Raw genomic sequence first — 12,665 nt, 5'->3', positions numbered from 1 at the left:
TTCAGTTTTTAGAGACTTCAACAAATATGTTCATGGCAGCCAAACAGCAGATACCTGGCTCGACAAACATTGGTAAAGTAGTTTACATCAGATTGCTGTAAACAAAGAAGCCCTTAATTCTAGGTCTTATTCATGCACTTGCATCAATTTCTGATCTAAGACACTCTTCTATTGTTGTTTTTTGCCCCTTTCTCTTTACAGAAACGTCTCAGTTACTGCTCGTAGTGTCTGACGGACGGGGTTTGTTCTTGGAGGGGAAAGAGAGAGTCGCAGCTGCAGTTCAGGCCGCTCGCAGCGCAAACATTTTTGTCATATTTGTAGTGCTGGATAATCCAAACTCTAGGGTGAGGGATCCGTTCGGATCAAAAAGATATGTTCACATTGCAGTTTAGCTGAAGTAAAAAAAAATTTTTTTTGGCTATTTATGTTTTTGCTTCATCTAAATGTATGTAATTAGGAAAAATGAAAAGCACTTTGAAGACATGATCCCCATATTTATTTTAAAAAGTGTTTTTGTTTTTTAATTATTAAAATTATTGTTAGTATAATTAAAATAATACAATTAATATACATCCTACATTTTATTGCATGTTAATTAATCCTCGATTCTCTCCATGCTAGGACTCCATATTGGATATTAAAGTGCCCATATTTAAAGGGCCGGGTGAACTGCCAGAGATTCGGTCCTACATGGAGGAATTCCCTTTCCCCTTCTACATTATTTTGCGAAATGTGAACGCCCTCCCAGAGACCCTGAGTGACGCTTTGAGGCAGTGGTTCGAGCTCGTCACCGCCACGGACTTATAATGCACCACATGGAAGCAATTTTGCAGGGGCCAGAGACACAACTGTAAAACTTAAGTTCCGCTGCTGCTAGTCCTTCCCAAACATGAATACACACAAAAAGACATTAGACAGGCTGCTGTACATGTGCCTTTTTCTTAATTTTGTTATTTTATTGAATTTGTAGTTTGATTGAAGTGGTTTCTCCTTTTCATCGCCGCAATCACTTGGAATAGTTTTCTCTTGTTGTTACCATCAATCAAGTTTGCACATCTTTTTATTGTTTATTGAATTTTTTTATTCGTTTTTGTTTTTTTAACTGCAAGGAAATGTGATGGTTGTGTATGGAAGAACTTCAGTTAGACTGACTGAATATTGACTGAGAGACCTCCAATCCTTGCAGTATTCCCCCACCCCTGTTCTTGTCCTGTTTTCATCCAGTTTGTAAATGTGAATGAACAAAATTAGTGTGAACGGCACTGCCAATGTTTGATATCAAAGTACATCTGCATGTCAGTATTCACCCTTCAGACCCGTTTATGGTTATTCAGAAAAAAATGTGCCTTTACAAAAACCCACATTCCCATCTAGACCGTTCTCAATGGAAACTGATGAACTCATCAGCCCTGTACATCTAAATGGAATCTGACTACTGAATCACTGGTTATTTCTTCTTTACAACCAGGAGCACAATTTCTGCCAGTAAAGAAAACTTTTTGAAGAATCTTCTAAATTATCTGTGATTTCAACCAACACTGTTCTATATCCTACAGACCTTAGATATTTAATCTCATAGCTGCATCTCTTACTAGACATGTCTAGTTTTAAACATTTAGTTTTGAAGTATTTTGATTCAGTTACATTTTGCACACACTTTTCTGCTCGGTCTGTGCATTCGGCATCAGAGAAAGCAGGATCAAAAAACAAATTATTTCATGTACACATTGTCCAAATTCAACAGTAACCTGGTGTGCGTCTTTGGTCTCCCGTCATCTTACTCATCTCGGTTCATGAAATGATAAATTGCTGATAACCGTGGAAATAACAATAAAACATTTTGGACATGTTTTCATTATGGTCTGAATTTTAATTTTATTTTATTATTATTATTTTTTTAGTTAGTTAGAAAGAACTGTTCATAATAACATTTGAAAGACTAATTCACATAGATTTAGATCTGTGAATAACATAACTTGCAATATACAAAGTGAATCACCTCAAACATGAATTTTGAAGCTGTTGTAAAGACTTTTGAGGTATGAGTGTATATTTTGTTGTGGAAAAACATTCCTAATGGAACCCATATCTTGGCGATACTAATTCTCTTCTGTGTTTGTAGGGCAACTGACTAAACAGTTCTATTTAAAATGTTTATTGTAGCATGGAAAACGAGAGAGAACAACATTTCCTCATACCTTTTAACAATGTTGATGTTTATATGTGTTAGTTTGTATTTTACAATGGCAATATTGCTGTCTGCATGTGCACAACATTGTAACAATGATTTATTGCATTATTTTCCACTAGTTACATTATTTTTCCTTTTTTTAAAAACGTATTTTTATTTTTATATTTTTTAATTTATATATATATATATATATATATATATATATATATATATATATATATATATATATATATGTTTTCATATATTTAGTTTATATTATTGAATATTATATCGCCCTATACACTACTTTTATTTTGAAAAGAGATTCTAGCTCTATTGACTTTTATGTTGAAAAGCAGGACCGCGAGAGTACTTTATTTTTTTGCTTCCAGCTTCACAATTTTAAGTGCCCTTCCCAAACAAGTTAAGGGAACTCATGAGTGTGTGGATCCTAAGTTATTTCAAATATAATCGTCGTCCAAAGCCCCACGCTGGAGTTTTGACCCCTAATAATAGTTATATGTTGTGCCTTTTTCAGGATAACTTGTCCTAACGTTATTTAAGAGGCGGATCACTGCACAGGTTTGTTCATGACTAATGTTATACTAATTGCTAAAAGCCTCTTTTGACGTAAACTCATACTGTTAAATGTTTGGCGCATTTTCCTGGTAATAGCGGAAACGTTCATGCATTGTTTTTTTTCCCATATTTGTAACATTAGTTGTGTGATTGGCTGATGTCTAACATATTTTGCTTTCGTCTTTTTTTAGCATACAAATAGTGCACATGCCAATCTAAACATATGTTAACACTTTATTTTGATGGTCCCTTTTCCAATTTCTGTTGACTAGAAGCACCTTTGCTACTACCCCATTCGAGTATTAGTAACGTTAGGCTGTTTTTGCATCATATTACCTGCTAATGTTAACACTTGCTTTCCCAAAAGACATTCTACTAAGTAACTTTGCGTCTACATGTCAACTTATTCTTAACCTAACCCTACCAGTCTACTAATACTCTCCTAACACTCTAATAAAAGTTAGTTGACGTGCAATGTTACTTGTAGTCAACAGTGTTAAACGGACCATCAAAATAAAGTATAACCAAACCAATCATCATATTTCCATCTTCAGCTGTTCCTCTCGCAGAATGAGTCTGGGGGAGATCAATGAGAATGTGAAGCTGGCTCGAGAATATGCGCTGCTGGGGAACTACAGCTCTGCAGTGGTCTGTTATCAGGGGGTCCTGGAACAGATCAAAAAGTACCTCTACTCAGTCAGAGACTCCTCTCTACAGCAGAAATGGCAGCAGGTTGTAGTTCCTCCAGTCTATGATTCAGGCTATTAATGCTTTCAACTTGTTGTAACTGGCCTTTGTGTTTATGTGTCTCATCAAGGTTTGGCAGGAGATAAATGAAGAGACAAAACAAGTTCGGGAGATCATGGCAACACTTGAGAGCTTCCAGCTGGAGTCGACCCCATCCAAACCCAGCAGCTTTGGCCAGGAGAATGACATCATGCCAGTTCACGTGGAGCACAGGTACCACAACACATCCAAACACTCCTCTGACAGTCATCACAGATCTCACAAACTCGTTTACTCTTTTGTACATATTTTATGCATCAAATAGTTCAAGTTTCAAGTAAGAACTCTGTGTTTGAACATATGTGGTGTTTTGTGTTGTATTTTTGGTCCTCAGACTTTGCAGAGTTTGGTCCAGTTGGGTTTTATTCAGGTACCTGATGGATTGTGCCTAATGAAGGGGTTGAATTTTTGCATGCTCTTGGTTGTCATAAAATGTTAAATTTCAGTGCGTGGACATCTAACTTTTTTTGTTGTTGTTCAACCTTAGCTCAATTTGGGTTTCAGATGTGAACACATATTTCACATTTTTTCTGTTTGACTATTCACTTGAGTTCTGAAGATCAAGGGTCTTGAAATCCCTGAGGTCATGGATACCTTGGAAAATAAAACTGAGAGTTTAAAATCTTTTATTTCCAGGCCTGAAAAAAAAAAATATGAATGGGCACTAATAATGACATTTTAAAAGTATCAGAAAGATCATGGAAATATTCATACTGAATATACGTTTTTAATTATAAATATATATATATATATATATATATATATATAGATGTAAATAAATAGATTTAATTTGTACTATTTATTTAAATTTATACTTGCATTATTTCTTTTTATACAGTGTTTCAAATAAATGGAAAGTAAAGGAAATTCATTGCCCACACTCTGTGACACTCCTGTCTTTAGTAGTAGTTGAGTTTTAAAGCCCACATGAGCATTCTTGTTATGTGAGCTAGATTAAGATCTGAATGGCCTCCCACCGTCTCGCAGTCCCTCATACTCTTGCATGCTTCCCTTGAGGCTCTGAAAGGTCTGTTGAGCCTGTTATATAAACCATAATCTGATTATGAAGTAACATTTGAATGAGAGCTTACAGCCCCATTAATTACGGACATTTCATTCCATTCAGCAAAATTTGAATAATATTGTTAAAGGGCCCCTTCAGTCAGCACTGGATGTCCTGATACTATGTGTCTGTGTGCTTGTGAACAGGCAATCTCCATGTGTAGTTCGCAAATCCTCTGGGCCGCACAAAGACGGCAAGGGCCATGGAAACAGATTGAGCGCCGGCCCTCGCGGCCAGCCACGACCCTCACCGCGCGTCACCAATGGGGACAAGGGAAAACCTCAGAGAGGCAAAGAAAAGAAAGAGAACCCGTCCAAGCCAAAAGATGACAAGGTAAGGATCAATTTCCCATCTCTGTCTGCTATTGTGTCTTCAAACTGCTCACATTCACAACATTTACTCAAAGGATCAGATTACACTGTATTAACAATGTTTACCATATTAACCTGAGTTACCAGTTTCTGACATCAAAGTAAACAGATTAGAAAAAAAGAGTTTAAAACATGTAAACATGGCAAGTGTTTCCTTTGTACTCTTGACTATGAGAAACTGAAACAACAATGAACAAAATGTTTACTGTATTTATCTTGCAACTTCATTCGTTTGAAGCTCAGTGTAATGTTTGATTTGTGCCATTTTTCCAAGCCATTTGCAACAGAGTATAATTCAGTGGAAAAGACTGGCAAAGAAATTGTAGTTAAAAAAAGATTTGACAACTTTCTGCTCCCTCCCTGTAGAACAAAGTGGAGAGTGTGGAGACGGAGGTGAAGAGGTTTGACAGAGGAGGAGAAGACAAAGACCTGATTGATGTTCTGGAGAGAGACATCATCTCCCAAAACCCCAATGTCACATGGTGAGTTCTTTCTTCAAAAGTACTTCCATTTCTCATTTATTTTCTCAAATTACCTGTTTTTTAGTCATAAATAATGGTGTTTAATTTTTGTTATAGGGATGACATTGCTGACCTGGAGGAGGCCAAGAAGCTGTTGAAGGAAGCAGTGGTTCTACCCATGTGGATGCCTGAATTCTTTAAAGGAATAAGACGCCCGTGGAAAGTAAGAACTCCTAAAGAAAATCACGTGCGCTTTATGGATTTCACAAAAGTTCCATCCCAAAACTTCTAAATATCAGGCCAATGTCATTGTCATGTTTGTGGTCTGACTTTTTGATGTTTTTGAAAGAAGTTTATTATGCTCACCAAGGCTGCATTTATTTGATCAAAAAGAGTTAAAAAAGCAACACTGTGAATTGAAATATCATTACAAAAATATCTGTTGGCTATTTAAATATATTTTAAAATGTAATTTATTCATTTGATAGCAAAGCTGAATTTTCAGCATCATTACTCCTGGATCATCAAATGATCCTTCAGAAATCAATCTAATGCTGATTTGCTGCTCAAGAAGAAACACTTCATATTATTATCAGTTGAAAACAGTTGTTCAATTCAATTAAACTTTATTTGAATAGCGCTTTTCACAATACATATTGTTTCAGAGCAGCTTTACAGAAAGTGCATTTCAGAAATGTATATGGAAAAATACATTTACTTAATCATGTAATAATTTAGGGCATAACATATCGCCGGCGTTGAGTCGTCTCTTCACAGGCATTTAGTTGTCTCATCACATGTGTTGGGGCATCTGAATTCTCTGTGAGAGGCTGGATACAAACTAGAGCTGACGAATGCCATTTTTAGCAGAAAAGCAAATGGGGAAATCATTAGCATAGCTGCTGTTCATAATGATTTCCATTACACAAGAGTAGATGTTAAAAACAAGACAGTTTGGCATCCCAGAGTCACCCCCCTACGTCCCCCACTCAACTCAGCCCATCTTACTGACCTCTACATCCCTCCTGCTCCTGCTGAGACCTAACCGCAATCTCACAATCTTTCCGCAACCGAAACATACGCGCCAACCTGTTTGACTAAGGCTGTTGAGCCCCACTGGTAATATCCACAATATATGCACGTAATAACTGTAAATACTATGCAAACTAAATAAATAGGTACAGACGCTCTCAAGTTTTATAATATTAGATGCATTCGATCTGATTCAACAGTAGTATAAAAGGTAAACATTATGTGAATGCTTGGCTAAAGAGATGCGTCTTTAATCTAGTTTTAAACTGGGACTGCGAGTCAGAGCCTTGAACAATATCAGTAAGGCTATTCCAGAGTTTTGGAGGTTGTGCTTCTTAATAAAAAAAATTGCATTCTCTGATAAATAGAAAGTTTATTTAAAATGGATATGATTTGTTTATTCTTTTGGTTCAAATGAATACGTCCTTGCAGAATAAAAGTAATAATTTCTAAAAAAAAAAAAAAAAAAATCTTACTGACCCCTTTTGAATGGTAGCGTAATTGTTGCTTGGGACCGTATTATTTAACAGCAATGTTACATACTTTCATGTGTTTTTCCATCCTCTTTTGTGGTGATCTTTGCTGCATTTAACACAGTATTTTTCATGAACACAATAACGGAACTTGCATATGATTTTAGGGAGTGTTGATGGTGGGGCCTCCAGGCACAGGAAAGACATTGCTGGCAAAAGCTGTTGCCACTGAATGCCGAACCACATTTTTTAATGTGTCCTCCTCCACCCTCACCTCCAAATACAGAGGAGAGTCTGAAAAACTTGTACGGCTGCTGTTTGAGATGGTAAAATCACAAACTTCCTGTATTATCCCTCATTAATACGTATAAAATGTTAGTCAAACTTGCTTTTTGTTTAATTAGGCTACTGTACATGTTTGTTTGCATGTTTATACAGGCACGATTTTATGCCCCCACCACCATCTTCATCGACGAGATAGACTCCATATGTAGCCGCAGAGGAACCTCAGAAGAACATGAAGCCAGCAGACGTGTCAAAGCTGAACTACTCGTCCAAATGGATGGTATTTGTACATGCAAACTGTAACGGTACAGTTTTGATTGAACAAGAAAAATCAACAAATACCCTTCTTTTGTTATCCAGGTGTTGGAGGGACGTCTGAATATGACCCTTCAAAAATGGTTATGGTTCTTGCAGCCACCAACTTCCCTTGGGACATTGATGAAGCTCTGAGACGGAGACTAGAGAAGAGAATTTATATCCCACTGCCCTCAGGTGCTCAGAAATGACCCCGAATTCATCACTCATCATATCATATTACCTGCCATCAGCTTAATCCATCTCAGCTCAAGACCAATAAATCTAATTGAGTACATTTATTTAAAATCACCTTATGTATTTCCATAGCTAAAGGCAGAGTGGAGTTACTCAAGATTAGTCTGAAGGAGCTTGAGTTGGCCAATGATGTCAACATGGACAAGATCGCTGAGCAGTTGGAGGGGTACTCTGGTGCTGACATCACCAACGTTTGCAGGTGTAGCTATCACTTTATTATGACTTTGAGTTGAGCCTGAAATGATTTTCAATGTATAAAGTGCCACAGTTCTAGAAGTGGTAACATGTTTTTAAATAATTGCAGAGATGCATCCCTGATGGCAATGAGAAGGCGGATTGAGGGTTTGACCCCTGAGGAGATACGGAACTTATCAAAAGATGACATGCACATGCCCACTACAATGGAGGACTTTGAGGCGGCACTGAAGAAAGTTTCCAGGTCTGTATCTGCTGCTGATATAGAGAAATACAAGCAGTGGATAACGGAGTTTGGCTCCTGTTGATTACACCAAAGATTATGCCTTTTTTTTTCACAATCGCTGTTAGCACTTTGAAAGACTGAAGACTAGTTTCATTAAATCTCAGTGCATTTCCATTCTGGACCAGACTAAATTTAAAGAGCTTAGATAAATCTGGCTATAAATGAAGTGTGTTTGTATGACTGTATAGATTAATAGTTTAATATTTATTAGTAATAGGTTGGATTTAACATGTACACGACTTTCAGAGCTGGTTACTTGGATACAGGTTATATTCACTTATGTTAAAATTAATTTGTAAGGATAAAGGCAGAACTAATATCCAGGAAATCCAAATTAGTTTTAGTGCTCTTATTACAAGCTCTATTGTAGTAGTACAGTACTGAGGTTGTGAGCATGTTTTTATTTGCTTGATTTGTCTGTTCCTGTAAAATCACTGCCACTGACCAAAGACCAGCTTCGCTCTCCAAATGCTCCATTAAATGAAGAGTTAATGAATTGCTGCTGTGCCACTATGGTTGATTTAAAGGCCAAAGTTTCCAGAGTTGGACAATTGTCTTAAGCGACCAGTGTCTTAAAGGTGTGTTCAGAGCTTGACTTTTATGAACACTATAGAGAACCAGTTTCTGGTTTATTTCGTTAGTAACATTCCATTGACATGATCAATTTGAAAAATTATATATTTTGTTGAATAAATATTTTTTAAATTTGAACAGGATTGTTGTTTTTATTTAAAATAAATCACTGAGATTTAAATTAATTTGTGAAGAATTTACTAAAACTGAAGAAAACAGGTCATAACATGCTTCAGAATGAGACAAATTACAAATTTCATTAACAGCCAATGACAAGGCTACATGAAATGTACATGTCCAGTTGAAATGCTTAAAATGACTGAAACGTTTAACCCCCTGCCCAAACCAAAATGTGTTCATTTAACTCGTCCAGGTCAAAGCTGAAATGTATTGATGCTTAATTTAACTGCAATATCTCAAGCAACATGAATATTACATTAAGCAACATAGGCAGATTCATACAGCCCACTAAAAACAGTAAGAAACGAGAAAATCCATTTAAATAATATGGAGTTATTAAAATTATCTTGATTATTAATTACATTAATGGATTATTTTTTCCCCATTAGTCATACCCTTCACCTTTTCATGTTATTTCCATTTATCAGGCAAAGGTAATTCACTGTTTTACCGTAAAACAAACAGTTTAGTGGGGGCAAAAGCAGGGACATTTTAGGTACTGTGCTTATTTAAAAGTGTGCACCTTTACCATTCCATCTCACTCCTTATATTCCCCAAGCACAGTGTAGTCAAGAATAAAAAAGTCTGATTATGCTTTCACACAGATGCAGATGTGAAAATAGATTTTTTTTTTCTGTGCTACACTGAAGTCATTGGTATTGTCAACCAAATAAAGCCACAAAGCCAAACTGAATAGAACACGTCCATCACTTTTCTATCAAAATGCTTTTTTCTGATAGTTCTCCCTCCATGTTATCCATTAGATTCTGTTTTTCATCATCTGGCATCAAAGTCTCTGGATTGAGATGAAAGAATCCCCTATGAAAGACAGAAAATAAAAATATTTCATATTAATCATACATGTTATCTAGCAGAATGCATAAAATGCCACTTCTTATTGGTTCTTGAGATGAGATCTAATCCAGATGTGCTCAGGTCTATAGTACCAAATGAAGTGATTGAGTTATAATAATACTCAGTGCTTCAAATCACATCATTCGAATATCACCAATATGGCTGTGCATTTATTATAGGGTCTGTTGAGAGACCCAATACCAGGTTGGTGCAAGTTGTACCTGTGTTCACAGGAGGGGAACAGAAGATCCAGGATCTTAATGATGATGGCGGAGCCTGCAACGCCTACCACCACAACCCACATGATCAAAAAGAAGAGCGGCACTGAATCAGAACAGAAGCGCCGAAGTTTATCCCTCAGCTCCTCAACCCACTGGCACGCCACCTGCCCAAATAACAACAAATGCAACAGGTTTGTGAAAATGACACTTCTGAGAAAGATGAAATTAGAAAAAAAAATTACAGTATATACTATAAATGATGTATCCGTGCACCTCACCATTTCATTGTTATTAATCTGCCCTCATAATATTTAATCAAAATAACTTCCCCTCCCTCTTGCAGGAACATCTCTTTTCTGATGACGTTTATTGGCGCGAGCTTGGGGCAACCTGTCACTCACATGACATCACAGCAATAGCAAACTACAAACATCCAACAATTCAAAGTCACTTCACTCAGATGTTTCATGCCACCTTTAAAGAAGTATCTATACCACAGTTAATATACCCCAAGAGTTTACAGTGGTGGTGCAGAAGCACTTACACTGTAAGAGGATATGGACCCACTTAAAGGAACCCCAAGCAGCACTGAATCGGAAGTCCTTTCCTCTTCCTCTCTGGACTCATACAGTGTTTCAGGGTCCATCCGCAAGGGTGTTTCAGGAAGTTTCCCTGGAGCTGCAATCTCATCCTGGGTGGTCTCTGCATGTTTGAGTAAGTAGTGGCTAGTGGTGTTACGCACTTGGTCTTCAACTGTGAAGAAAACAATACATCGAAATTCTTTCAGTTAAAGCACCACAGCCACTTTTCAGATTACAAAAAAGCATTTTATGCTATATATTCTACCTGTATTATGTATGGATGCATCAGTAACCAAGATGTCATTCTCTTGTGGAATGACGGAGAGCTTGCTTCTTGATAAAGGGTAAATATTGGTGATCTGTGTGATCTTCCCAGAGCTCTGGTTCCACCGGATCTCCACCTCACACACGTCAGGCTGCTGAACCTACAAAATACGACATAAGGTAAGATCACATTCATGTGCACTGCCTCAAGCTGGAGTTTGGTTTCTTTTCATAGCATTAAAGCTGTAATTTTGTTTAAAATTACTCTGTGAAAGCCATATAACAGAGAATTAAATTACGTCAGTCATCATTTTTAAGGTAAGGGTTAACCTTTTCATCTGCCAACTGGATTATCTCCTGACTCAGGAGGAGTAACAGAACCTGCTCTCCAGCATCATTCTGAACATATGATTGATTGATCATCAGCCTCAACTCACTGCTGACCAACACATACGCTGGATTACCAGAGCTCGCGTTATAGCCATCCACTGCAAACACAAAGAATAGTAATAAACATCATCATGGTTACGGTTTCTCTTAAATAGACTTTAAAAACAAGAATACGTTTGATTAATAAATGAGAAAAGATGACAAAGATACATACACAAAAATGCAGGGCATGTCACCCTTGTGACACCTGTAGACTTGAGAGGAGCTCCATTAATAAGTGTTTCATTGTCCAAGAAACCTACATTCAAATTAATCTGAAAGAATGAGTAATCATTTTAAATGATCATTCCAGCACAAAACATGTTTATGGATGTGATAAACTATTCCCCAAAATACTTCTTACCTGTACGCTGTACTTTGTCTGGCTATTTTCACTAACCGCTGTGAAATTTAACACGATGGTCTCCTATGAAATAAACAACATATATAATAACAAACGCGTTTGTATACATGGTTCTGACTTGACAGTCCTTTCCTGAAGTTTTCAAAGCTGATGCCCACTGCTTTGGGTAAATAAACCGTGAATATTATATTTACTTAACGTTAAATGTGTCAATGACAGACAAACCATAATTTAAGCATCTTTATAAACCAAATTAGTGTCTTAAAACTGGTCCGTTATTTATTATCGGATAAGCATTTGTGTAGCAGCTAGCTAGTTACACACGATGTGATCCAACAGAAATTACGTCACATTAAACTACCTCAAAATATATGAAATATCACCCACCGTGGTTATTTGTTTCGATCGGATATTGGCCAGAATACACAAGACGATCAGATAAACCATCGTTAAATGTATTTTCCATGTAGACGCCATTTTTTTTATCACGCTAGTTACCAACAATACGTGAATTTAAATACGCGGATGACGCTCTGCGCGTCATGTCGTAATTACCCAGGATGGCTGACGCGAAACAGACGTTCCGAAGCTTTGCGAGATCCCGAAGCAAAAATGATTCGAAACACTGATCCGAAGCGTGATTCAAAACACCCACAGTCACGTGACAAAGGCTAAATGAAGCTTCTAGTGTTTCATCAGGTGGAGTGCTCCGCCGAATCAGGGTTTGATTGATAGGTCGGTCGGGAAGGATCGCGTGAGCAAAGTGCGCACAGAATGCCTATTCTTATAGTCTTGTGCTGTTTTATGAAGGCAAAAACCCATATAATGGTTTCGATTTAAGTTAATTGACAAAATATAACGCTAGAGACAATGTTAATTTATACTTTTTACATCTCATGTTCGGCAAAAGCCAGGCTCGAACTCGAGCACATTAATCGTTCTTTC

The 12,665-nt window shown here is 37.0% G+C and overlaps 3 protein-coding genes across 3 annotated transcripts in view; 2 read left to right on the top strand and 1 right to left on the bottom strand.

Annotated features, from left to right (window-relative positions):
• mdn1 (midasin AAA ATPase 1) overlaps positions 1–1,850 on the top strand; it is a 50,239-nt gene extending 48,389 nt beyond the window's left edge. The window contains exons 99-101 of the mRNA XM_039692684.2: positions 6–72; positions 202–344; positions 622–1,850. Coding sequence (XP_039548618.2) covers positions 6–72; positions 202–344; positions 622–807 — 396 coding nt within the window. The 3' untranslated portion in view covers positions 808–1,850. The remainder of the gene's footprint in view (positions 1–5; positions 73–201; positions 345–621) is intronic.
• Positions 1,851–2,562: 712 nt separating this feature from the next.
• Positions 2,563–8,964, top strand: katna1 (katanin p60 (ATPase containing) subunit A 1). Its single transcript, XM_039692685.2, has 11 exons — positions 2,563–2,752; positions 3,304–3,481; positions 3,567–3,709; positions 4,745–4,931; positions 5,336–5,451; positions 5,548–5,653; positions 7,103–7,261; positions 7,374–7,500; positions 7,581–7,712; positions 7,845–7,971; positions 8,077–8,964. The coding sequence occupies exons 2-11, from the start codon at positions 3,320–3,322 to the stop codon at positions 8,273–8,275; spliced, it is 1,458 nt and encodes a 485-aa protein (XP_039548619.1). The 5' UTR covers positions 2,563–2,752; positions 3,304–3,319; the 3' UTR covers positions 8,276–8,964.
• Positions 8,965–9,007: 43 nt separating this feature from the next.
• On the bottom strand, positions 9,008–12,356 carry ginm1 (glycoprotein integral membrane 1). Its single transcript, XM_039692686.2, has 8 exons — positions 12,108–12,356; positions 11,721–11,783; positions 11,532–11,631; positions 11,258–11,415; positions 10,929–11,088; positions 10,627–10,835; positions 10,083–10,246; positions 9,008–9,825 (listed from the first exon to the last, which is right to left on the bottom strand). Exons 1-8 carry the CDS (start codon positions 12,195–12,197, stop codon positions 9,714–9,716), a joined length of 1,056 nt encoding a protein of 351 aa, XP_039548620.2. The 5' UTR covers positions 12,198–12,356; the 3' UTR covers positions 9,008–9,713.
• Positions 12,357–12,665: the final 309 nt, after the last annotated feature.

The sequence above is a fragment of the Pimephales promelas genome, chromosome 13 (assembly GCF_988280905.1).
Source record: "Pimephales promelas chromosome 13, fPimPro1.hap1.1, whole genome shotgun sequence".
Lineage (NCBI taxonomy): Eukaryota > Metazoa > Chordata > Actinopteri > Cypriniformes > Leuciscidae > Pimephales > Pimephales promelas.
Note: the sequence above shows the minus strand (reverse complement) of the source record. Positions and strands in the feature narration are given on the sequence as shown.